The sequence below is a fragment of the Anarhichas minor genome, unplaced genomic scaffold (assembly GCF_050575085.1).
Source record: "Anarhichas minor isolate MPS153535 unplaced genomic scaffold, ASM5057508v1 ptg000027l, whole genome shotgun sequence".
Lineage (NCBI taxonomy): Eukaryota > Metazoa > Chordata > Actinopteri > Perciformes > Anarhichadidae > Anarhichas > Anarhichas minor.
In genome coordinates this window covers 20,257,284-20,280,762 of record NW_027466473.1, presented here as the reverse complement: position 1 = coordinate 20,280,762, position 23,479 = coordinate 20,257,284, and the positions used below count along the sequence as shown (strand labels likewise).

At 41.1% G+C, this 23,479-nt stretch overlaps 1 protein-coding gene across 1 annotated transcript in view; it reads left to right on the top strand.

Annotated features, from left to right (window-relative positions):
* LOC142960210 (polypeptide N-acetylgalactosaminyltransferase 10-like) overlaps window positions 1-23,479 on the top strand; it is a 57,304-nt gene that overhangs the window by 9,020 nt on the left and 24,805 nt on the right. The window contains exons 2-4 of the mRNA XM_076101922.1: window positions 5,272-5,374; window positions 8,719-8,857; window positions 11,417-11,583. Of these exons, the coding sequence (XP_075958037.1) occupies window positions 5,272-5,374; window positions 8,719-8,857; window positions 11,417-11,583 (409 nt within the window). The remainder of the gene's footprint in view (window positions 1-5,271; window positions 5,375-8,718; window positions 8,858-11,416; window positions 11,584-23,479) is intronic.

The following is a 23,479-nucleotide window of genomic DNA, read 5'->3' as shown; positions in this document are numbered from 1 at the left end:
CATTGCGCAATGCAAAGGTGACCCAGACTTCGCAAAATGTCTACATTACCACTGCATCATTCACCAGCAGGCGCTATGTGCAAAAGTAACCGGCTTTGATCATGTGATGATACAAAAATATCAGAGATGTGATACCTCTGACTTTCAAATGTTGAAACAGATTAACAGAAATAAAAGTTGCATGTTTAAATATATATGTGTAACTATACCATCATTGTTGTGGAAATCATTATTAATAATTATTGTGAGGAATAATTAACTGACATGTGATCAAACAGTCTCTTCACATATATTATTATTATTAAGGTGATCTGTGCAACTTTGTTATTCAGGAAGTTTGTATCAAATCAGTAGCCCTTTGTACTACTCAGTACCCTTGAAGTAGCTCTCAGTTTCAAAAAGGTTGGTGACCCCTGGTCTATAGAGACATTTGCATGCGTATCAAAACAGGGCTAAAAACCCCAAATCACCTTATCTACATTTTAGTAGTGGGAGGATAATGTTGCTCTTTTTAGCCAGTGTTATGACTTGTGAAAGGACTTAGTCACCTCCCTCTAGCCTGGCCTCTCATTGAACTGACGCAGGAGTAGGTCAGTTAGTACATGCAGAAGTTTCATGTTCTTAGAAGAGGTAACGGGGGATTTGTGAGCCTCCAGCACAGCTTGACTTGCCTGTGAAGTGGCTGAAGGTGGAGGAGGAAGAGCAGAGGGTGAGGTGGAATAGGAAAGACAGGTAATTGTGTCTCTGGGGGTCGAGGCGGATCTGTTTGTGATCTGACAGAACAGGAAGGGGAGGGGGAAAAAAGAACAGAAAAGCTTCCTCTTCTCTCCCGGAGCTTCTGTCAGCTCTGAGCACGGGGAGAGGAAACAGAAAAGGGAAGTATTGACCCAAGGTGGTCGGATTCATCCCTCTCAGAGAACAAATGGGCAGCTCTGTTCTTATCAGACTTACTGCTCTGCTGGTAAGACCAGCGTTTCCTCTACGCCAAACAAAGGAAGTCCAATAGTAGTCCTCAATCTCTCCATGTTTACGCCTCGTCTTTGTTCAGCACAACAGACCCGGAAGCAGCTGAAAACGAGGAAAGCGTTGTATGTTTAAAAGTGGCTGCTTGAAATAACGAAAGTGCAACACCTTTCGAGGCTAGTATTCAATAAAAATAAACAAAAACAAAACATTGCTGTTTTAATTTTTAATTGTTGTGAAACGGTGTCAGAATTCCCACCAACGTGGAGTTACATTAGTGCCTTAGGGCAAGCGGCAACGAACGACAACTTGATCTCCATGAGGGCTGAGAAAGCTGAACACAAACGGGCAATAACTAAATTAACTGAATGTAAACGATGACTGAATATTCTTAAATCACTTAAGCTCACATTTTCTGGACAATCGTCTTGAGATACAACCAGCAGTAGCTTATACTGTAAACAACAACAAATAACGATACATATTTGCGCAGTCTTCTGTCTAGACACATTCTTGTCTTAATGAATTGTTAAGTGTTGACATGGCAGTTCAGCTATCCTCTTGGGAATGTTTCTCGAGGCAGTAATACAACATAACAGCATGAAATACATAGCGATATGGGACCAGAGCAACACAAACAATACCCCTATTTCTGATTTATTCAGAAAATCCGTATCGGGGTGTTTTCTAACAGAGAAAATGCAAAGCATTTGGAGGCTGACAGCAACCACCACATGTACTAACAACCTGACATTCTCTTTATCTGCAAAGTTTTCCACTATTAGAAAGTTTAGAAGGTACAAGTGAGATGTCACTGGCATTTTCGTCTGAGTTTGCCGTCATTTATATCTCAGGAGAAAAGGTTCTCATGATACTGTACATCCACCGAAGAATAAAGCCACTGCCCCAGAGCACGATGAGGTAACTCTTTTCAGAAAAGGTAATGCCTCAGAGGTTAGCATGGCATTTCCATTCATCGTGGTGCGCCTTTCATTGTTTTTTGAGGTGTTGAAGACCTTTTCAAGTCTGGTCAGGTGCGACGTGTAAGGCCTTTTCAGAAGCCACTGAGCGATGACACAAAATAGTTGGCAGATATGTCAAGAATAGGAAGTAATGTAGAATGATGAAGGATAAAAAAGAGAAGAGTAGAAAAAAGTTAAAAAGGGTGCATCATCTTTCATTCTGCTGAAGCAAACTGCATTATATTTTGGGTGGCCACTTATGGCCAGGCGGCAACCTCCGGTTCTGAAAAATGAAGCCAATGCGGAAGTGTCTTAAAACCTGCATTCTCTGACCAGCAGGGGGCGACTCCTCTGGTTGCAAAAATAAGTCATATTGTATGGAAGTCTATGAGAAAATAACTCTTCTCACTTGATTTATTACCTCAGTAAACATTGTGAACATGAGTTTATGGTCTCAATCTCTAGTTTCACGTCTTCTTCAGTGCAGCGTGATGTTCATTTAGTAAGTTATGGTCCATTTAGAGTCAAACAGACCATAAAGCAGGGGATGCTTTAGGGCGGGGCTACCTTGTGATTGTACACAGCGTCACTACGTCACTCCTCATTCAATCACCCAATACAGCGGTGCTAGATCTGCACTCTACTGTCGGCACCATTCTAGTTTGAAGTGTGTTTTTTGTGTTCTACTGCATTGTGAAAATAAATATATATTGTAACTCATGGCGTTTATCCCAACCCAGGGAGAGATACTTTGAAAGCAGCAAACATTCGATGAATAGATGAGTAGACCATTAAGATGCTACATGAAAGTTAATTAGTGATCACTCAGGTGAAATTGGCCGCCCACACCCTCCCTCACTGTCATTTTCTCTCCCTCACTGCGTTCAACCTGAATGTTTCGCTTGATAAAGTATGAATTCCATTGCAGCGTGCCCCTTATCTGACACAGTGCTTTGTAATTAATGATTGAATAGTTGACGGAGATAAAACATTGGCTGCATGGTTTTTGGCATTGCTCCTGTCATGCCCTATTAGCTAGTTCATGCTACTCCATGAATATTGATGGAGTCGAACAGTGGCCACAGTAGAAGTGTGTTTGTGGCAGCGTGGAGCCTCGTCCCTGTGATGATGGCCATTAAGAAGGTATCGGCAGAGCACACAGCAGGCAGAATAACGATGAATGTGTTTGCTGTTCCTTTTTCTACAATGTGAATGTCATTTTCACCAGCTTTTATGAGGTGGTGATGTGGTTGATACTACATAATACAGACCCACAGCAGTGTAGATTCACTCCTTTATTTGGAATCCTACCCCACCTGCCTCGCCAGTTGAATTGGATTTTTTTTGAAGTGTTGGAGTGGACGAGAAAGGATTAGGCAACCCTGGGGGTTTTGTTTCGTGAGGTGACAGCAGTCGAGGCTCTGTGAGACGGAGGAGCGATGATGGTGAGGCCTGCTGCAACGCTTGCTTGTATCTTTTGAAACAAATTGATTGATTGATTTTTGTATGTTTCGCCTGAACTTTCTGGCTGTTATTATGTAATTGTAATGCGGGGTTAGTGTGGTGTCCAGTTTAATTTCCTGTATATTATTATTATTATTATTATTATTATTATTATATTAGTGTTGAGTGATTAAGTCAGCTTTTCTGGAAGTTAGATTTCCCTTTTTGTTTGTTCTCTGTAACGTCCTTAACATCTGCTGGAGCAGTCACTTTCTTTTAGTAGGAAACACACAGATGGACTCTCGCTTCATGTCAGGTCCTGGTGTGACACAATGGACCTCATACAAGAATATTTGAGGAAGAGGAACAAGAGGAAATGCGAAGCAAAAAGAGAGGAAGGACGCATTCGGGAAATAATTATACAGGCATTTTACTTTGTAATGAAAAGACTAAACAGTTAAAACAGAAACAGAAAATGATGACAACCTCAGACTCACATTTTTGGCCTGATACTGAGGTACGTTACTGCAAAATGTTTGTCTTGCAGAGTCAAATCATACTGAATAAGCCTCTGTCTTCTTCCTGCAGAATGGGAGTGGTGGCTGCTCCAGTGACCTCCTCATACAAATCAATCAGAATTCAACACATCGCTAACACCACCAATCAGAATAATTAGCTCTTAATTTTTCTAAAAAGAGTTAGCACTGAACAATCGAAATCCTGAGTTTCCACAATTAAACTTAATTGGCTGTGTTGATGCGCTGTGTTTCGAATGCCTGCTCTGGTGCTTGAAGTCCGAGACAAAACTGTCCGTCAAACCACGTGCGGCCTCTCAAACTCAGCTGTATGTTTTCAGAGCAGTTTGTGGTGTGTTCTTGCTGTTTTTAATACATTTTATAATTTTCTGTTCATATAAAATGTTAATTAGATTTAATTTATATTACAAATAACAGTATACTGTTAAGATGAGAACATAGCATGAGTTTTAATCACGTTTTATACACTATCTGCCACCTTGGATAACTCTGTAGCGGCTGCTCTCGGCACATTTCACTCATGAACACACCCTCCTTACACCCTCCTATTACACCCGTAGTGGTTTGTTTGCCTGTGCTGTGGCATCAGCTAACAGCCTGGTTAATAGTATTCCGTGCAGTCAGACGTGTCGTTTGCATTAACAACATTTACTAATTGCATCCTCCCATGGAACTAATTGATTTATCATTGTGCTGTGATCCTATAATATCCTCAGAGTCTCAGAAAGTCATTTCCAAAGCAGAGACAATTTCTTAAATGGCTGCATTGCATTTTAATGCTTTTGGTGATGAGGGTGTGTACTGCATGTGTATGTCTGTGCATATGTGTCACAGCAGTGAAGCTGAATGTAATTTTCTAGGTGTCATAACAAATAGAAAGAGATTTCTTTTCCGCCCTTTGTGTAAACCGGCAGCTGTCAGTAGCACACTTTAGGGAGAAAAATGTAACTCGTACAGATTTCGGAGGAAAATGAAGTAGTTATAAAGTGGGTTTCTATACAAGTTTGTGTGTTTGTTGAAAAAATTGATGTAGCTGTATTTTCTTTTATTCAGGCATTTTACTGCACCAATTACATTTTTGAATAGATTCCTATGCATCACATTTGTATTATTTAGAAGCACAAGATATCGTCCTGTATTTGTTTACAGTTTAATATCAAAGACTAGTTCACCACCACCAGAAATCAGTTCATGTTTTACAGAGCCACTTCTCGGTTTTTCAAGGAAACATCTTTCATTTCTAGATAATGTGATGGAGAGCTTTTGTGTGATCCAACAAAATTTTGTGGTTCGTATATTTTTGGAAACAGACCAGCTAAAATAATGGAGGTCTAAATGGTTTGTACTTTTTCTGTGTGCTCTTGCAGGGGTTGAACCAGATGAGGAAGGTCGCTCAGGTGGGACTCGATGGTGTGCGGCGGACAGACTGGCACGACTACGAAGCAATGAGGAGAGATGCTGCTCGCTCAGGTAGGTCCTAGCTCTGTGCTGATGCTGCTGTTTTGTTTGGGCATGTTTTCTGAGAACATCTGCTGTGTTTCAGCACTGAGGCCACACACACTACACACACACACAGACTGCAGCGTTCTATTTCGCTTCTAGTGTTTTTTTAATTTATTTCCTCCTCTTAATACCTTCCAAGTGGATGTGTCTCTCCCAGAAGCAGTGTGAATCAATGCTGCGAGTACAGTTCTGAGTCCGTAAATATACACAGTTAATCTTCTACTATAAGCATCGATTCAGTCTCATGCGTTACAAATGTAACAGATTGAATTGGCTTTTATATATTATTAGGTGGTGCTATAAGAACAGTGCTGCTGATAGGATTCTAATTGTTATAGTACGCACAAGAACTGCCTGCACGCTTATAGGCTACCTTTGATGTCTAAGTTCCCAGCATGCACTTATGCAGTCTGTTAGCCTTTCAAAAACATTATTTTCACTGCTGGGTAAGCCCATTGATTAAGGTGCCATGGACGTTATCTCACAGAAATACTTGAAATGACCACAACCTCTTAACAGCGGAGATAGCACTTAAAGTGTTAAGATTCTGTATATGTACCACAGGGACAGTGTACACTTAGATTTAGGCAAAAAAACACGGATCTTCACAACTCTTTACACAAATATTTCCCTGCTTTTGCTGGCTTCTTACATCCAGCTGAGTAAACGGGCCAAACCGTCGGCAAAATGAGTAAAGCTGCTGGGTGTGATAACATCCCTGGTCGTTATCATCAGCTAACTGAAGTCATCCCTAAGATTTTCAACATGTGACTGTCACAGGACAGCGTTCCCAGTTCGGAATGAGAGCCACACGTCCTCCTCCCTAGTGTTGAACACCAGAGCCCCCCAGGGCTGTGTGTTCAGCCACCTCCTTTTCACACTGTACACCACCGACTGCTGCCCCCGACATGAAAACAACTCTGTTGTGAAGTTTTCAAATGACAAAACCTTCATCGGACGGATTACAAACAACGATGAGACTTCACAGGAAATCTACAATCTTCCAGAATTGTGCTCTGAGAACAACCTGTTGCTCAACATCAGTAAGACCAAGGAGCTGATTTTTGATTTTCAGAAAAAAAGGAGATGAAGACACACACACCCCTGTCTACATCAATGGAGATGAGGTGGAGCAAGTGGACAGTTTTAAGTTCCTGGAAATCAGCATCACAAACAACCTGACATGGTCAGCACACATCTCCATCCTGGTGAACAAAGCTCTTAAGGAAACTTAAGAAGGCAAAATGCCCAGATTAGTTCTCGTTAAATTTTACAGAGGAGCATTAGAAGGCTGACTGGAAACATTATAAACTGTCATGGGATGTGCACGACCCAGGACAGGAGGGCTCTACAGTGGGTAATTACAACTGCACAGAACATCATTGGTACCCAGCTACTGAGCATCAGTGATATTGGTGACAGGAGGTGCCTGCGAGGAGCTCAAAGAATGTTAAAAAGACCCATCCCATGCACAGCCTGTTCACCCTGCTGCATACTGGCACGTGTCACAGAAGTATCAGCTGCCGTACCAGCAGACTTCAGAGCAGTTTCTTTCCTCAGGCTGTGAGAGCCCTGAATTCATTCTCCACCCTCCACCATATAATAAAGTTTTTTTTTTCTTTTGTATTTTATTATATAACAAAATGGGACTACAAAATCCATTTTGTTGCGCAACCCTGTTGCGCAACGACAATAAATAGACCCTGTGCCTTGTACTTTCAGACCCAGAACCTGCAGAGAGATATGTAGTATGAATTTGGGACACAGCTTGTGTTTGAATATCTCAGCATGCAGTAATGGAGAAAGGCAAATTGAGAGACTGTAGTTTGAATGCTATAGCTGCCTAGAGAGAGATGGAGACAGACAGAAAGAGTAATAGTGTATGTCTCAATAACCAAACCTGTCTGGAGCACTTCACATGCCGCCAGCTAAGTAGGAAAGTGTGTAGTGTGCAAGTAAACAACATTTCAGTTTGAAGAAAAGCACTGAAAGAATCAAAAGGAATCTTATAGGATGGTTTTTAAAAATGTCTTAGGGTTCAGATTTGCCCGAGGAGGAGCAGAAAACACAAAATAAGTTATATATGTGTGTTCATTATGGAAGGAGAAGAACACTGTTAAGTAGAAGAGTTTATCTCTGAAATGAGCCATTAAAGTGAGGAGTTCTTCTTCACAGTTATTACCTTCAGGATCGTAGACAGATCATCTCTACCTAATGAAACAAGGCAGCCCACTTTAATTTGATGCTCTCCTCTGACTATAGATAAGCCTCCATGCATGCGTCTTTGTGTGGAGTGCATTGATGAGTGGCTAATGAAACATGCAGCACAGTGTAATTTGATGCACTCCTGAAATAAGCTTGAATGTTTGTGGGTTGTTGGAGTGATTAGGTAGATGCTTGTGTGTACATGTCTTACATCTAGGCTAAGTGCTATACAGTATATGTGTAGGTATATATTGGTTGTCTTGACTTGAAACGATTGGTTGATTAATTAATTACTAAATGGACTGAAAACATATTGCTTCATTTTTTATTAAAGTCATTTTTCCCCAGCCGATTACAATGCTTTGAATCCAAATATTAGCATATTTTCTTGCTCTGTTATGATATTAAACTAAATAGGTTTGGGTTTGGGACTGTTGGTCAGATAAAACAAGCCACTTCGGATTAGGAAAACATTTTCTTCTTACTGTTTGCTGACGATTTGCAAACCAGACGATTCATAGATTAAAACGGAAAATAAGCAGCAGATTAACCAATCATGAAAATAATTATTAATTACCGCACAAAAATAACATTTTCTGTGCTTCAATGCTTTGATCCCTTGCATGCATTTTGTAAATGTAGCTAGTTTTATCCGGATTTCTCATTTGAAAGAAGAGACTTCCTGTTTGTATAAAGGATAAAATAATTACAAAGTTCAGCTTGCTCAAAAAAGAGAAACAGATTTTAATGTTTACAGTGAGTTATGAAATTGAGATCATTTATGAGTGCACATTTGTATTCATACCTCTCAATACAACCTGTGTTGCATTTTGTATTTGTCATCTTTCTATGTCACAGGGGAAGTATCATAAAGGTAATTACAGAATATCATTAAATAACACAAACAACAAACAAACATCTGGTCTTCTCCAGCCAGAAACCTTCAACCAGTATTAATTGATTTTTGGCCACTTGGGGGCCACAATTGGTGGAGAAAACACACCATGATAATCAACCTATATCAAGTGGACAAAAGAAGCTTACGCAGTGTTTGAGTCTAAATGTATGAGTCACTGACCTGTACTGTATGTTTGTGTTTGATTCAGGTAACGGTGAACAGGGGAAACCGTTTCCTCTGTCAGAAAGTGACCGGGTAGACCAGGCCTACAGGGAGAACGGCTTCAACATTTACATCAGCAACCGGATCTCCCTCAATCGCTCCATCCCTGACATTCGACATGCAAAGTAAGTCCTGTATGTGTGTGATGGTGTGTATAGGCGAGTTTTACCTGTCTTGAGGGGACCTTCATATTTTCACATTTTGGGGACTCTCCTTCCTTACGGGGACATTATGCACATCCCCATAACCTAAATCATTACATTTTTGGAAAAGACTTTGGGTAAGGTTTGGTTTAGGTTAAGGTTAGGAAAGGGTTAGTATTAGGCTGGTAGCGGTTATGGTTAGGGTGTGTCTCCAGGAAATCAGTGTAAGTCAATGTAATGTCCCCATAATTCATAAAACGACAACTGTGTGTGTGTGTGTGTCTGGCTCCCGGTTAATGTTTGAAAGCACACCTTAAACAAAGTCGAACACTTGCTATGCACAGTCAACAATGCATGCAATTTGAATGCATTGACTTGCTTGTGAAATGCCAACATAAAGATCATTTTTAGGAGTACCACCAATGGACTGACATTGCCGTGAATCATTTGATCGTATCTTGTGAAAAAAAATCACGCACACGCAGTAAAATGTGGAATTCTATTAAGTTCCCTGACATCCACCTGTGTATTCATCTCCATAGGAACAGCACGTCATGGAGAGAATGTTTGGTGCAGTATTTGTCAAGGATTACTGCTGCGTCAGAAAATAAAGTTATAGAATTTAGAGACCAGGGCCTATTCAGACTCCTGCATGCTCCCTTTCAATCCCAGAATGGTATTGTCGAAGGCCTTAAATCAAAGTTTTTATTTTGCCTGCCTGCCTGACTATCATCTGACTACTGACCCTTCCCTTTCTTTCATGTAGAAAGCAGCTTGGAATGCAGGAGTATACAAAAATATGTTTCATGATGTAGACTATTTATTTCTTCAATTACCAGAAAACATAATGTCATGTTATACACCGATTTGGAGGTACGCCCATCCCTTCAGTCTGGATAAGTGTTCCAGGATTTCAGCAGGCCAAAACATGCAACAACTTGAATATTTCTACTGTTACGTCTCAAGTCAAATCAAGTCTCAATTAAGTCAAGTCCTTCCCTCCATCGATTATCTACAAGTGTTTACTTGACAACAGCTATAATCAAAGCCCAAAGACTTGCTTTGGTGTAGTTGTAATTTAATTATTAGCATGTAAATGGTGTTAAGGACTGATGTAGCCCCTGTGGCTGCCAGACACTTGTCACCCTCCTGTGACCAATCATACGGACACACCTGCTCCCCCCACCGACCAGTGGCTGCTCCCCCTGACTTCATTCACTTTGTCTGCCTCAAAGGCAGCGTCTCTCTCTTGGTGATTGGCATGTTGTCGGTGCCTCCGAGGCAGCCAGTCCCAGACCTGCGACTGACACATTCGATTTCTGCACGCTGACAAGAGTTAATTGAAGCACACATACACTCTCACACACTCTCACACACTCTCTCTCACACTCACACACACACACACACACACACACACACACACACACATCCCCTGTGGAATTGGACAGGGTTTGTTAAGAGTCACCAGTCGACCGTCTGCCTATCACTCTGCCCGCCTGTCTCCCAGCGGTCATATTTGAATAAATAACATGCAGGCTGATGTTCAACATGGACATTGATCGTCTGACACAGTTCGCTACACACTCTCTCTCTCTCCATCAGCGTAGGGGCCGTAACTCTCTTCCCGTGATTAGCTCCTATGCAGGGGTCACGGCGCTTGCTGTGATGATCATGCACGAGGTGATCGCTGTAACCCGTCATCGGAGCACAATGTTAACAGCTACGGCGACTGATGACAGCTGTATGTGCTGCAAATAATAAGATTAAAGCTGGCGCTGATGCAGGAGGGAACATGTCACTGCAGAGCCCGCTGCACTGAGCTAGTGTGAGGTTGTTATAATGTCTACGAAACCGCTAAAATGGCAATTTGTTATGGTTTTGAAAGACACTGGCTAACAATGTTTATCTTGCCAAAGGGGTCCCAGATCAAAAAACAGTATATAACACACATACATGGTCGTTTTAAGTGGTTGTATTCATTGCTTCTTTCTTTTGCCAGCCAAAAACAGAGAGAATTCGTATTTGACAGATGATTTTACATCTTACTATTCACTGCTAGCGCAATTTAGAGCTTTTCACTGAAAACAGCATCTTTTCAAGAATATGATCATCTGTGTTTTTAAAATTTTTATTATTACTATTTTTCTGTAATATATTGTGCAACACAGAGACAATTTGGCTATAAAACCAAAAAAATATATAAATATGAAATGTAAAGGGCTCTTTAGAACTGTTTTTTTAACACTATCTCTCTTTGAGGCGAGTAAATGCATTTTTCACTTTAATGACATGATATAAAATGGTTTGAATAGTGGTTTCAAAGAAGGTTGCTTGTTGACGTGCTGTCTTCAAGACTGCTTAAACACATCCATTTGAGCACTGAATCCATATGTCACCTCAGTGACCCAAGATCTGCTGAGGAGGCGAGTGTGTAACCAGGAGAAAGGTGGATGTGAATGAGATGCTTTCTTCCGTCTCTCAATAAGGCGGATGGAGGAAAACAAGGACAGAAGTGTCATATTTCTGTATTTATTTTTCCAGCTGTAAACCGAAGCTGTATGCAGAGAAGCTGCCCAACACCAGCATCATCATCCCGTTCCACAACGAGGGCTGGTCGTCGCTGCTGAGGACTGTTCACAGCGTGCTCAACCGCTCTCCCCCACAGCTCATCGCCGAGGTCATCCTGGTCGACGACTTCAGCGACAAAGGTACAGAGGAAACACGCTGAGCAGAACACACACCTGTACAGATAACACACCTCTTCATGTGCAAGATGGACTTGTTTGATTAGTGTGTCACTTCTCTAAAATTGTAAATCCTGGAATGAGAATTGTTCAATAACCTCTTGGAGGAGGAGTTTTTGTTTCAGTCTATCTTTGACCTCCTCACACTCAGCCTCACAAACCCAACCTGTGGAAGCATCCACAAATAACTGACTAACACCCGGCAGCTGGAAACCAGACTAATCAGTGGATGTTGGGAGTTCCTTGATAACGTGACACCCTGAATCTGTCTTTCTGCAAACAAGAGCATGTGAAAAACTATTTAAACTACACACTTTGAGGATTAGTTTTAAAATCAAGCTTCTCTCTACGATCAGAATGGGTATTACTTTCCTCATTTATTCAAAAACATGCTTTGGTCAAACCAGAAAAACTAAACAATTATCCAGGATTATTCCCAGTAATATCTTTTCCATAAACCTTAAGCAAAACCTTCATGTATATTCCCATCTGTTAATACGCAGAGAAATGTGTCAAACGTGGGTGAGACTACCTGTGAAAGCCCAGTATTCATGTTAAGTGACGTTTTCACGTATCATTGGGCCCAATTAGCCCTCTGACAGGCGACGTAATTCTCTATCTCTGACCTATAGTACCTTTAAGCTGCCTTTAAATCCTTCTCTCACCCAAGCAAAGAGAAGACACTGTTGCATCTGCTTCAGGTTAAACTACATCAGATGGCAACACTCGCTTGATATGCTTAGTAGTCAAAACACAGTCTCTGTCTTTTCATGGATCAGGCCTTGACCTACGGTCTTAAAAAAGAAAAGAACATGGTGTCAATATTCTGATATGATTGAAGATTCAAGAGCAAGTACACCTACCTGAGTGTGCGGATCAGTTCCAAGTACCCCAACAAACCTTTTGTGCAAACTCTATGTAAGAATATATACAATATTCAGTATATGTAAGCACACAAAGTAAGTATGTAAATTATAGACGGGTGTTATTGTGTGTGTTGCTCGCTGCATGGTGAGAAGACACAAGTTCGAAGCATTTCAGCACTTAGAGCTCAAACCCTGCTGTTGGGAAAGTGAATGTAAAATGCAAACTAGGTAACATTTTAACGAAAGACAAGTACAGATATTTTCCAATAAATAAACGTCAGAGAAAAGAAGAACAAAAACAACCCTTATGTTTTTACCTGGTAGCTGAGGACGGCACTAATTGGTCATTTTGCTGCCCAATTTCGACAGGAATGATGAAGATATAAATCATATCTTACTAAACAAAACACTTCTCTATTTCTGTGTGTACCATTTTGGCCCAATCTGTTCAGCACGTGTGGCTTTGCTTTTGTTTGTGAATTCCTGGCTCTTTAGCAGCTCTCTCCAGTAAACATCTCATTTGCATTGTTACATAGCATTGTTGTATGTCTCTATGTGTGCGTTTGTGTTTGCGTGTGCACCTACCTGTCGGTGTGTTATTTTGTCTCTCACTCTCCGTTCACCAGCCCTCTTAAAGAAAGTGTTTAATTCCTTGTTAATTAGTGCTCTCTGTCACGGTCCCTCGTTGAAGGATGTGTTTACCTCCCGTCTCCACAGTAATGAGATGTTCCCGCTGCCTCAGACTCATTTAGAGGTTAACACCCATCAGAGCTCGGAGACCAAACCCTCCCACTGCTGCTGCAGAGCAGAGAGGAAACAAACGGTGGCGAAAGTATGGCTACAATAGTATAGTATTTCTTGTAGAAATTGCTTGAGGCAGAATGATACAGCAAAAAATATGTGTCAATTTTACAAAGCAAGTAACCAATTTAATGTCCCACTCCCCCCTATAAATAATCAATTAAATAGAGTAGCCTTTTGACTATTTAAAAAACCTCAGTGCCATTGGTGCTGGACACAAAAAATAAATCAATAGGATTGAAAAAACGAGGAGTACAGCTCCCTTTAATTGTGTTGTATTATTGATGTTTCCACCAAATGCAAGTCCACCAAGGTAAAGGAAATGAGGGATAAATATATGGGGAAGCATTTGCATTCACATAATGTGTCAAGAAATTATTGTCGCAAGGAAATATCAAAGAAAAAAACAATAGACAAGCGAGGACCAAATAGTCTTGTGCAAGCATCCAATCAATAGGTCTCAAAAGATGTACCATAAAACTATCAACCTCAATTCATAAGCCATTCTTTTGCACTTTTAATCAAAATAAATCATACAAACTAAACGTTTGTATTAGGATTCAGACAGAGGAAACAGGAAACCTTCTTTTCCAACATCATTCCTTCCCCTCCACCACCACACGTCCCTGTAGGTTGGAGGTAAAGAACAAGTCAGTTGTGTGAAAATAGCCTGGAACCTGCGATGGGTTTGGACCTCCTGTCGTCAGGATGGATGGGAGAACATTTCACAGCTGCAGAGAAGGGACTTAACCTCTGCCGGCCGTCTGCTCTAACACTCCCTCTCTGCCACTGCCCTTTGATAAGAAATGAGTCAGGCTGTAATTAAGGCGTTAGACTAGACACAAGGACAAAGTAAACTTCAATTGGTTCTGGTCTCTGGTTGAGTGGCTGGTGTTACAACGTCACAGAGAATAGTCCCGGACAGTTTCTGTGCAGAATACAACAAATCAATGCTCAGCATTGAACCTTGCATAGTAAATTAGGGAGCAAGTGCATTATAGAGGAGAGAAAAAGTAATTTATCATGAAGTGTGGTTCAGACATCCAGCAGGGTGCTTAATTTCCGGTCCACACATTTATTAACCTAGCTGATAAATACTTTTCTGTGAGAATTTGGAAAAAGCAGGACGAAGAGTGTGCCTGTATATTTGCATGTGTGTGTCTAGTCGTAGCGTACTTCATTCACTCCTTAAATATATGTTTTTCCAATGTTAAAGGAATGCTGGCTTCAAGCTTCAAGCCATAACAAGTAACCAAAATTGATTTTTTAGAAACACACAAAATAAATCACTAAAACATCAATCACTTAGACATGAGAAAAACAATGTCAACAAATGGCTTCCCAATCTACATCTATTAGGGCAGCAACGTGTTTGTGACGCACAGCTCACAGGTGATTTGACTTTGTCTGATTAGACCTCATCTCAGGTCTGTTAGGGCGTGTCTCCCTGGCTCTTTTGATGGATCTGTGATTCCTGTTAGCATGGGACAAATTACATCTTTATCACTCAAAATGATTTCAGGGAATCCAGAGAGACCCCACGTGTGTCACAGCATAGTTTTTCCCACCTTCAACCTGAGCAGAATTGCAATCAGCCAAAATAAGTGAAATCACCTGTGCGGGGTGTGCGGTGCATTTATTACAGCACACCGGGAACCACCAAGGCAATCGCTCAAACACAACAACATATCCACAGGGAGATAGTGAGTAAGAGATGTTTTTAAATTAGTTTATTTTAACTTTAGCTCAGTTTAGTATTAGTATTTGGTGGGGTTTTGTTTGTGAACACCTAACAAAACTATTGTATTTATTTTATTGTGTGTTATTGTTTCTAGGCTCTCGGGCCTTTCTTACCTATACGAGCTAGCTAAATGATGCTTTAAATCCTCATGAGGTCCCTACCTGGGTCAGTACACTCTACTTGGCAAACTGTCTACTGTGTCCTTTGCTAAAATAAACAAGCAGGGTATAGCACATTTTAATAGAGGAGCCAGTCCCTCTATTTAAATGTTTTATTTATCTCTACATCACTGAACCAGGTTCAGCACTGATCCTTAAAGGAAACATGTGCATATGTTCATACGCTCATACTCTCTGTCTGAAATGCATCGTTTTAGCGCCTGTCTCTTTAAGCCCACCTTTGGGAAAAAAAAACCATCCTGCTCTCAATGCTCAGGGGTTTTCAGGTCTTCCGCGTCTGCTCTGTCGGCGTCTTCACAGTGTCACTGCAGTTTGGTGTGTCAACTACAGTACATGCGGTACATCGATACTGACTCTGTAGTTGTGACATAACATCCTTACTGAAGTCCAGCTCGGTTTCATTCCCTGGGCGTGAAATACCAACGCTTTGTCATGGCCGTCCGCGTCAGATACAGACACACAAGGAACGTCGGTATGAGACGCAACAGGCTTTCAGTAAACTCCAGAGTAAACCAATCCACCGCAATATTTCACATTTAGAGCAAGTCATTTGGAAGTCTCTGCTTAGGATGGACGGGTCAAACAAACACGGGACATTCACCCAGGAGACTGCAGTTCGTGTCCCGTGTGAAACAAAAATTTGACGTTACGTTATTGTAACCCAAACTACAATATTATCCTAAACATAACCAGGCTGTTTTGTTGCCAAAACATAACAAGTGTTTTTGTTTGAATTCACAATTTTAAGCGCATGTTTACTGCGACCGCAGTGGAGCGTCATAGTTTGACACGTAGTGCAGTGAGTTGGAATGTGACACCAAGTGTTCCTGACCGATCGTCCATATGTAAGGAGCTGGAAATAACAATGGGTTGGGGAGTCCAGAAGGCTCATTAAAAAGACACAGTTTCTGACTATGGGATTTCCGTGGATGGTTTTGATCAACAAAAGGTAATGGTCATGGAAAATTGACTTTTTGCAATACCCAATATTTAAATTAGAAGTTTAGCATTTATGCTTTGGCAGTTCATAGAGTCAGGGCGAAGGATATTGATTTTCATCCCCACATGGTCGAACATCTGACACACCAGAGGTGGAAATTCTAAGTGGAGCAATAGAAACATTGCAACTATATCCTGCTGTTTTTTTGGGGAGCAAGCACATGTTAGTAATCCAGATCTAGGTTATAAGCTACCTAGCAAACAGCCCTGTTCATTTAGTTATAGCTGTCTTAATTCAATCTTTTTGGTCCAGTTGTACGGTACTTTACAGTTGAAATACAAGCTTATTATTCTCAAGCAGTGTGTGATCTAATTCTTATTCACAAAACAGAATCAATCTGTGTGAGTCATTAGCGGCCCGGCCCGCCCTGACAAAAGTACTTCTCCTTTCATTACCCAGACACAGACGGGAAGAAACCCTCCCAATCAGTTCTGCTGACGCTGAGTTCCCTCGCTCTGCTTAACAGCATACAGAGCCTACAGTCATACTAATGCCCTGTTATATTTATAACTTCATTATGCGCCAGAACTGCTTGTAACCGTTATACTGGGGCAAATTAACTCATGATGAGGTAGTTTTTTTTTTTTTTTTTACGTTGTGAAGTTTGCCCTTAAGGTGAGTTACATTACACATGTTGTAGTTATAAAAATGACCTCCAGTTGTATTGATGGGGTCGTTAAAGTATCCCTCCAGTGTTGCTGAAAGTTAGCATCATTTTCTATATCAGCCTCTCTCTCTCTCTCGTTTATCAAACCTGCTGTGAATGTTTGAGGCTGTATATACATAGTTAGCTAAAATGAAACAGCCATTTTCCTCAGTTTTTCCACTATATCCGGACAGCAAGAAGCACGGCCGATACAAGCCGATATGGAAGAACAATCAAAACTTGCCAAAAATTGAAACAAGTTCTGTTTCAATTAAGAAGAAGAAAGAAGACCTCTCTCCATTTTCTCTCCATTTTTCTCTCGTAGATGGATCTGAAGGCCAAGCTAACTTGTTTTGTTTCTGGTTCCCATCCTCTACTTCTACTCTGTTTAAGAAGAAGAAAGAAGAAACCATTTTTATTGTCATATACATATACACGAAATTTGACCTCTGCATTTGACCCATCCCTGTATATAGGGAGCAGTGGGCTGCCAATGACAGGCACCCAGGGAGCCGGGGGTTCAGTGTCTTGCTCAGGGACACTACGACACGTGGCACGTCCCAGTCGAGGATCGAACCATTGACCCTGCGGTTACCAGACAACCCTCTTAACCCAGTGAGCCACGGTCGCCCCCAACTAGTGGACTACTAGTGGACAACAGCCATGTGTAGCCTTTCGCGCCAACTTCTGACGACTGACCAGTTGATGGAAAACCACCTGATTTGCATTTCTTTTTCTGCGACATTTCAAAAGTTTGCTAAACATTTTGCAGGACAATTGAATGAAAACATGGCTGCTGTATCTAAGTATGAGGTTTACTTGAGAAACATTCATAGCATAAATTGATGGTTGCTTACATGTTAATAGTGGCTTTTGGGACATTATCAAACCTTCAGTTGAGACTCAAGAGACTCTCGATGCTCTATGCCTCATCCTGTGGGCTACATCTTTTGTCTATGCCAAAACGTGTCAGCGATCACCATACTGATGCTGCAGTCGACGTCTGTGGGGAACCGCCATGCTTGTTATCCTTTATCTTTGCATTCTTGCACCAGAGGGCAAAGCTTTGAGGCTTGACAACCCTCGTCCCACGGCTCAGTAAGCTCCACCAGAATATTTCTGAGGATCACGACACTTTTTTAGATCATAGAGAGCTGTGGACCACGATGGAAAAAAAACTGCATCCATCCTATTTTTCAGCCCCTTCTGCTACGATCTGGCTAATGGCAACAGGACCACATTTTGAAAGAAAACATGTTTATTTCAGGACGTCGATGTACCGCCACATTGTCACATCCAGGGTTTTTACACTGCATAAACACTTAGTTTGGAACTTTAAAAGTTTAATGAAATGATCTTTAATTAAATCAAGTTGATTCAAAAAAATCATTATTCACAGCCACAGCAGTGGGGGAGCATTACGTATTCATGCCTTGACACCTGGGAGCTGGTCACTACCAACACAGCCTGTTGCCACTTGCACATAAACAGCACCAGTCGAGCGGTTTGGGGCTGAGAGCTTTGTTCACCAGTCTGACAGGAGTTAATGATGCAGGGAAAGGTGTTATTCATTTATTTCCCTTGGCCATGTCACAGTGGGGTTGCAAAGGGGTGATGTGAGTTGGCTGTTTTTTGTGTTGAAACATCTATTCTCTGAAAACTATGAAGCAATGAAACATTGATTTACTGTTTTGTTTTCTTCATTCTTCACTAAATGGTCCTACTGATGTCTTTTGCAATCTTCATCCCATTTACCACTGCAATTGTTTTGAATTGTTGGCTGCAGGCTATGTGATTAGCTGACAGTTGGTATTGGTCTGTGGTGCGTTTACCTGACCCTAAAAAACTCCAAAGTCTTTGCACCATTCTGTTCAATGATATGTTTTTCTACTCTTTGTCCTATTTTTTTAATTGTTCTAAAGTAAAGTGATGTCTTCACATGACTCATATGACAGGACAATACAGTTGGGCAAATGGCAGCCATACTTCATTTCAAATAAGGAGGGGTCTGCACGCTGGTATTATGCAGAGTGACTTTTGATGTATTTCCAGTCAGATGGATCGATGGACGACCTGACTGACAGACCTATTGACCAAGTGACATCACTATACTTTGGCAATGCCCATTAGCAGGCAAAAACTCAGGCATCTGCTAGGGTCTTGTGTTGAAAAGAGAGTACCGTAAATACAGTTTCTAATTGGTACTTAATGGAATTATTTCATTTTAAGAAAGTTTTAACAATGATTGAGTTGCTCTGGCTGCCTGTGAAAGTGGCTGTCAGCAGTGTAGAGCTACTTTGAAAACTCTTATCAACACCAGCAGCCTAACCATCTGCATGATGGATAGGTTCGGGCAGGATGCGGCGTTTATGAGGAGATGAGAGACAATTTGTGGAACGGAATACAATGGAAGCGAGTACGAAGCACGGGAAAGGAAGTTATGCAGAAAGAGACTGAACAAAGTTCAGCGTGTTTGTTCATTCATGCCAGTTTGTGTATGTGTGTGTGTGTGTGTCTGTCTGTTTGTGTAAGTGACTGAGGGCGTAGGGAGATAATGAGATAATGGCGCTCAGTGAAGTGTGACGGAGAGACGAGGGAGAGAGTGATATGAAGAGGGAGGTTGAGAGGGAGACAGACGACAGAGGACAAAAGAAGCTAATTAAGTGTTCCCATTTAGAGATGTTGAGCCATCAGGGGATCGATTCAAACTCTTTCCGAGGAGGAGAGCACTAGATGAGTCGTGTTTACTGTGCGAGGACAACGTAAACATTGTCTTCTGCAGTCTTGCCGATACATTTACTGGCCTCTGCAGTAAGCTATAAACTAGAAAATGTAGCGATGGAAGTTCATTTAAAAGCCACTGAGCAAATTCACTTGTCTCTGATTCTGACTCCGGTATGTTAATGGTTACAAGGAAGTCCCAGTTCTTTTCTTATATTGTATTTGTGACAAGCACATTGGCTGGCGGTTACTACACCCCCACATCGGGTCCAAAGGCTCTTTGCTGATGCCCAGAAACGTCCCAAACACAGCAAAATAAGGAAAGAGAAAATACAGCCAGAGAGCAGGGCCTCTGTGGATACAGACAATGAGTAATGATTCAGAGGGATTCTTTTTGTATTCGTCTTGCTTTTTAGGAAATTGTTGCATATTATAACTTTTATAATGTACCTCGCAGCACTTCTTCAGAATTTTGCTTCCCAGCAGGTGAACAATTGTCTGCGCTACCAGGGTCACAAAGCAAAATCCCTTTGTCAGACAGCGCAGACCAAAACTAAGACTCAATCATCTGTTTCTTCAAACGTTTCGACACAATGTTCTCAAAATGATCTGCAATAACAAGCAAGTGCTCGTTCGTACAAGGATGATATTTCTGTACGCTAGGTTGCACAACTAACACTTTAAGATTAAACTCCATCCACAAGAGGATGTCTCGATCAAACGCTGACCACAAGAAAACACCAAGCCATAAAAAAAAGTCTGGTCTATTACAGCCTGGCGCAACACAATCTGCCCAAAACAATTGCACAGTTAGCAAAAAAACCTCTGCCCACAGTAGCACAAATTCTGTGGCGTCCAACACAAAAAACTTTATAAAGAACACAAAGTGTAGGCATTATGCTAAGAAATAGCAAACTACACAATTATCATACCAACGTATTCTCGTATAATATTTAAGGAAAGTTACTCCTCATTTACTGTGCGTTTTCCCATGAAAGCCAGCAACACTGCAAATGGTCTTTTCAAAATAAACTTCCGTCATCACAGGAAACAATTCAGTTAGGTTTACACAACAAAACTACTTGGTTTGGGAAGGGTCATGAAATACTTAGTTAGGTTCAGGACAAGATCGAAGATCGAAGTGCTGTTACTGAAGTATGTAAATTACAAGACAAAAAAAAATCAACATTGACTTCTCCTGGGGAACGAACAGCAGCCTCCAGGCGGAAAATAATGAAATAACAAAAACCCAAGAGTCTAACCCATGTTGGGGAAAAAGTAAGATCTAGGGAGAAAAAAAACAAAATCTCAAAGATCGTGCTACCTGCCGACCGGCCTTTTTCACACACACAGACTTCCTCCGCCTCCTTCTCCCTGATGATTCATTCCTCTCAGGTGCTCCTTTTCTAAAGACAAAAGCAGTTAGAGGAGAGAGAGAGAGAGAGAGAGAGAGAGAGAGAGAGAGAGAGAGAGAGAGAGAGAGAGAGAGAGAGAGAGAGAGAGAGAGAGAGAGAGAGAGAGAGAGAGAGAGAGAGAGAGAGAGAGAGAGAGAGAGAAAAAAAAAAAACATGCAGTGGTGTCTATTTATGCATTAGTGATTTCATCTGAGGCCACCACGAACAACCATTGGAAAGATGTTGCAAAACATTTAAATGGCTATGTGATGAGTGACTGAATATATGTGATGGTACCTTCATTATCCACCACCTCAGTGTAGTTGTACAGGAGTGATGTAAGTCAGCTGGTTTGATACTCTTAATATGACGGATGCAAGAACAAGGCTGAGGTGGTACCCAGATTTACCCAAAGTCATACAAAGTTGTTTTCATCAGTACATTAGGCTCAGATAAAAATAAAAAAAATCACTCAGGTTGCAGGTTCAACCCCTCACTCTGACAGTGTTAGTATAGTTAGTAAACAGTAAAAACTATTTCTTCCTCTACCGTATGTTATTCATTGTTTTTGTTCTTTGTTCATGCTTTTGCTCATGCATATTTATTTGTTGTGCAGTTTTAAAAAGAGCTTATATTTAGAAAACCAGCAAACAATAGGGATTTAATAATCCCTACCGGTCTGAACTCTGGAGTATGATGTTACTAAAATGGTATCAGTAAAGCTCTGCAGTAGAGCTGCCATTCTAAGATACTCAGGGGTAGCATCTATAATTTTATGTTGTTAGACACTGTCCAGGTGGCACAACTGGTGTTCATCACACATCAGAAGAGCTCAGTCGAAACCTTTTTAAGGTGGAGAACACAATCTGACTGTCTGCCTCCACAGGCCATGAGGGCCTGCAGCTTAACAGAGCTCAAAGCCTGCAGGACATACTACAACCTCCCTCTGTAGTAAGTGTGATGTAGAATATGTAGGGTTGTCCTTTCAAACAGAGAAGCTCCAAAACAGAACACGCTGTAGAAACCATTTTTCTACAGCGTGTTCCATTTTTCTACCATTTTTTCTTTCCTACCATCTGCTTAGTTTACACGTTCACATGCATTGAGACTTATTTTAATATTTTGCTTTTCTTTTTTCTTCTCCCCTAGTGTCTCTGTTCCTCTCTTTTACAATATTATCCATAATGACAGCATATTCATTTTTATAAGACAAGCCTTCAATTGCTTTGACACCCACTGAACCTCAAAACAAGACACGTCTCATTGTACACCTTCATAATGTCCCAGGTTGTGCCCTTGAAAGTGTCTTTTGTCTCCTGTTGGTTTCTTTGTTGGCATTTATAATTGTGAACGTATAGGCAGTTTTTATGTGAGGTACCAGAAATTAAAGTTTACAAATTTCTGGAGATTAATGTCAAAAGGGTGTCAGATTTGTTTGGCTCAGGATTTGCAGATGTTGTGCTTCTACGTCTTCATCAACTAATAACCTCCAGCACACACTGGGGCGTTTTGCAGGCAGGCGGGTTTGAATATCTCAGGGTCTTGGTTATGACAAAGGGTAAGATGTGAGACCGATCAATGCAACATCTGCAGTAATGCAATTTTGCTGAGCTGTCGTGGTAAAGGAATGAACAGTATAACAACTGAGATTTATATGCAAGTATGCTAAAGCTTGTCATCATGGGTTTGTCACGTACCTCCCTAACCCTCATCGTGTTTCTTGTCGCTCACAATGCAGCAAACCCTGACCTACAAAATGTTTAGTCACTCCCCTGAAAACCCTTTTTTAACAATGAAAAAATACAAGCTGCCGCAGGAATTGACAGTGTGTGATGGAGTTCACAAGGGCATTGGAATATTTTGCTGAGGGAATAAACGAGCTGCTCCAGTCCTTGGTGGTGTGCCAGAGCATCATGGGATTAATCCACCACTCTGCAAACAAAACACAGTGGATCCAACATGGCACACTGAGCTGTAACCCTCATGTTTTTTATGCATTTGGCTGGATGTGGGGTTTTTTTAGGTAGAAATTTGTGGACACCCATTTGATAGTGTGTGAGTTTGTGTTCATTTCAAGCAGGAAGCCCACTTTCAATCCCAAACAGCTCATATCAGTTTTGACTTTAGTTGGTAAAGTTTAAAGCATTTCATACATTGGCCAATTTAACGGATTATCTGACGATATACTTCGCAGACCACTTTATCCCCAAATACCCGTCAATTTTGAATTTCTTTCCCAGTCCAGAAAATAGTTAGTGACCCTAAATCATTATTATTACGCTGCTTGAATTTGGGCTTTAAATATTTTGGGTAGCCATTTTTCTTTGGGCCCTCTGCAGTCTACTCATTGGTTGGATTAAAGAGGTTTAAACTGTGATTTGTCAGTCCATGGCAGTCTATGTTCAGCTGAATAGTGCTAACCATAGACTAACCTTCTATCTCTATTGTGACATTTGAAGAAGAGCAACACACCTATTACTGTCCCATCTTGTTATAGGCATCAATATGCACT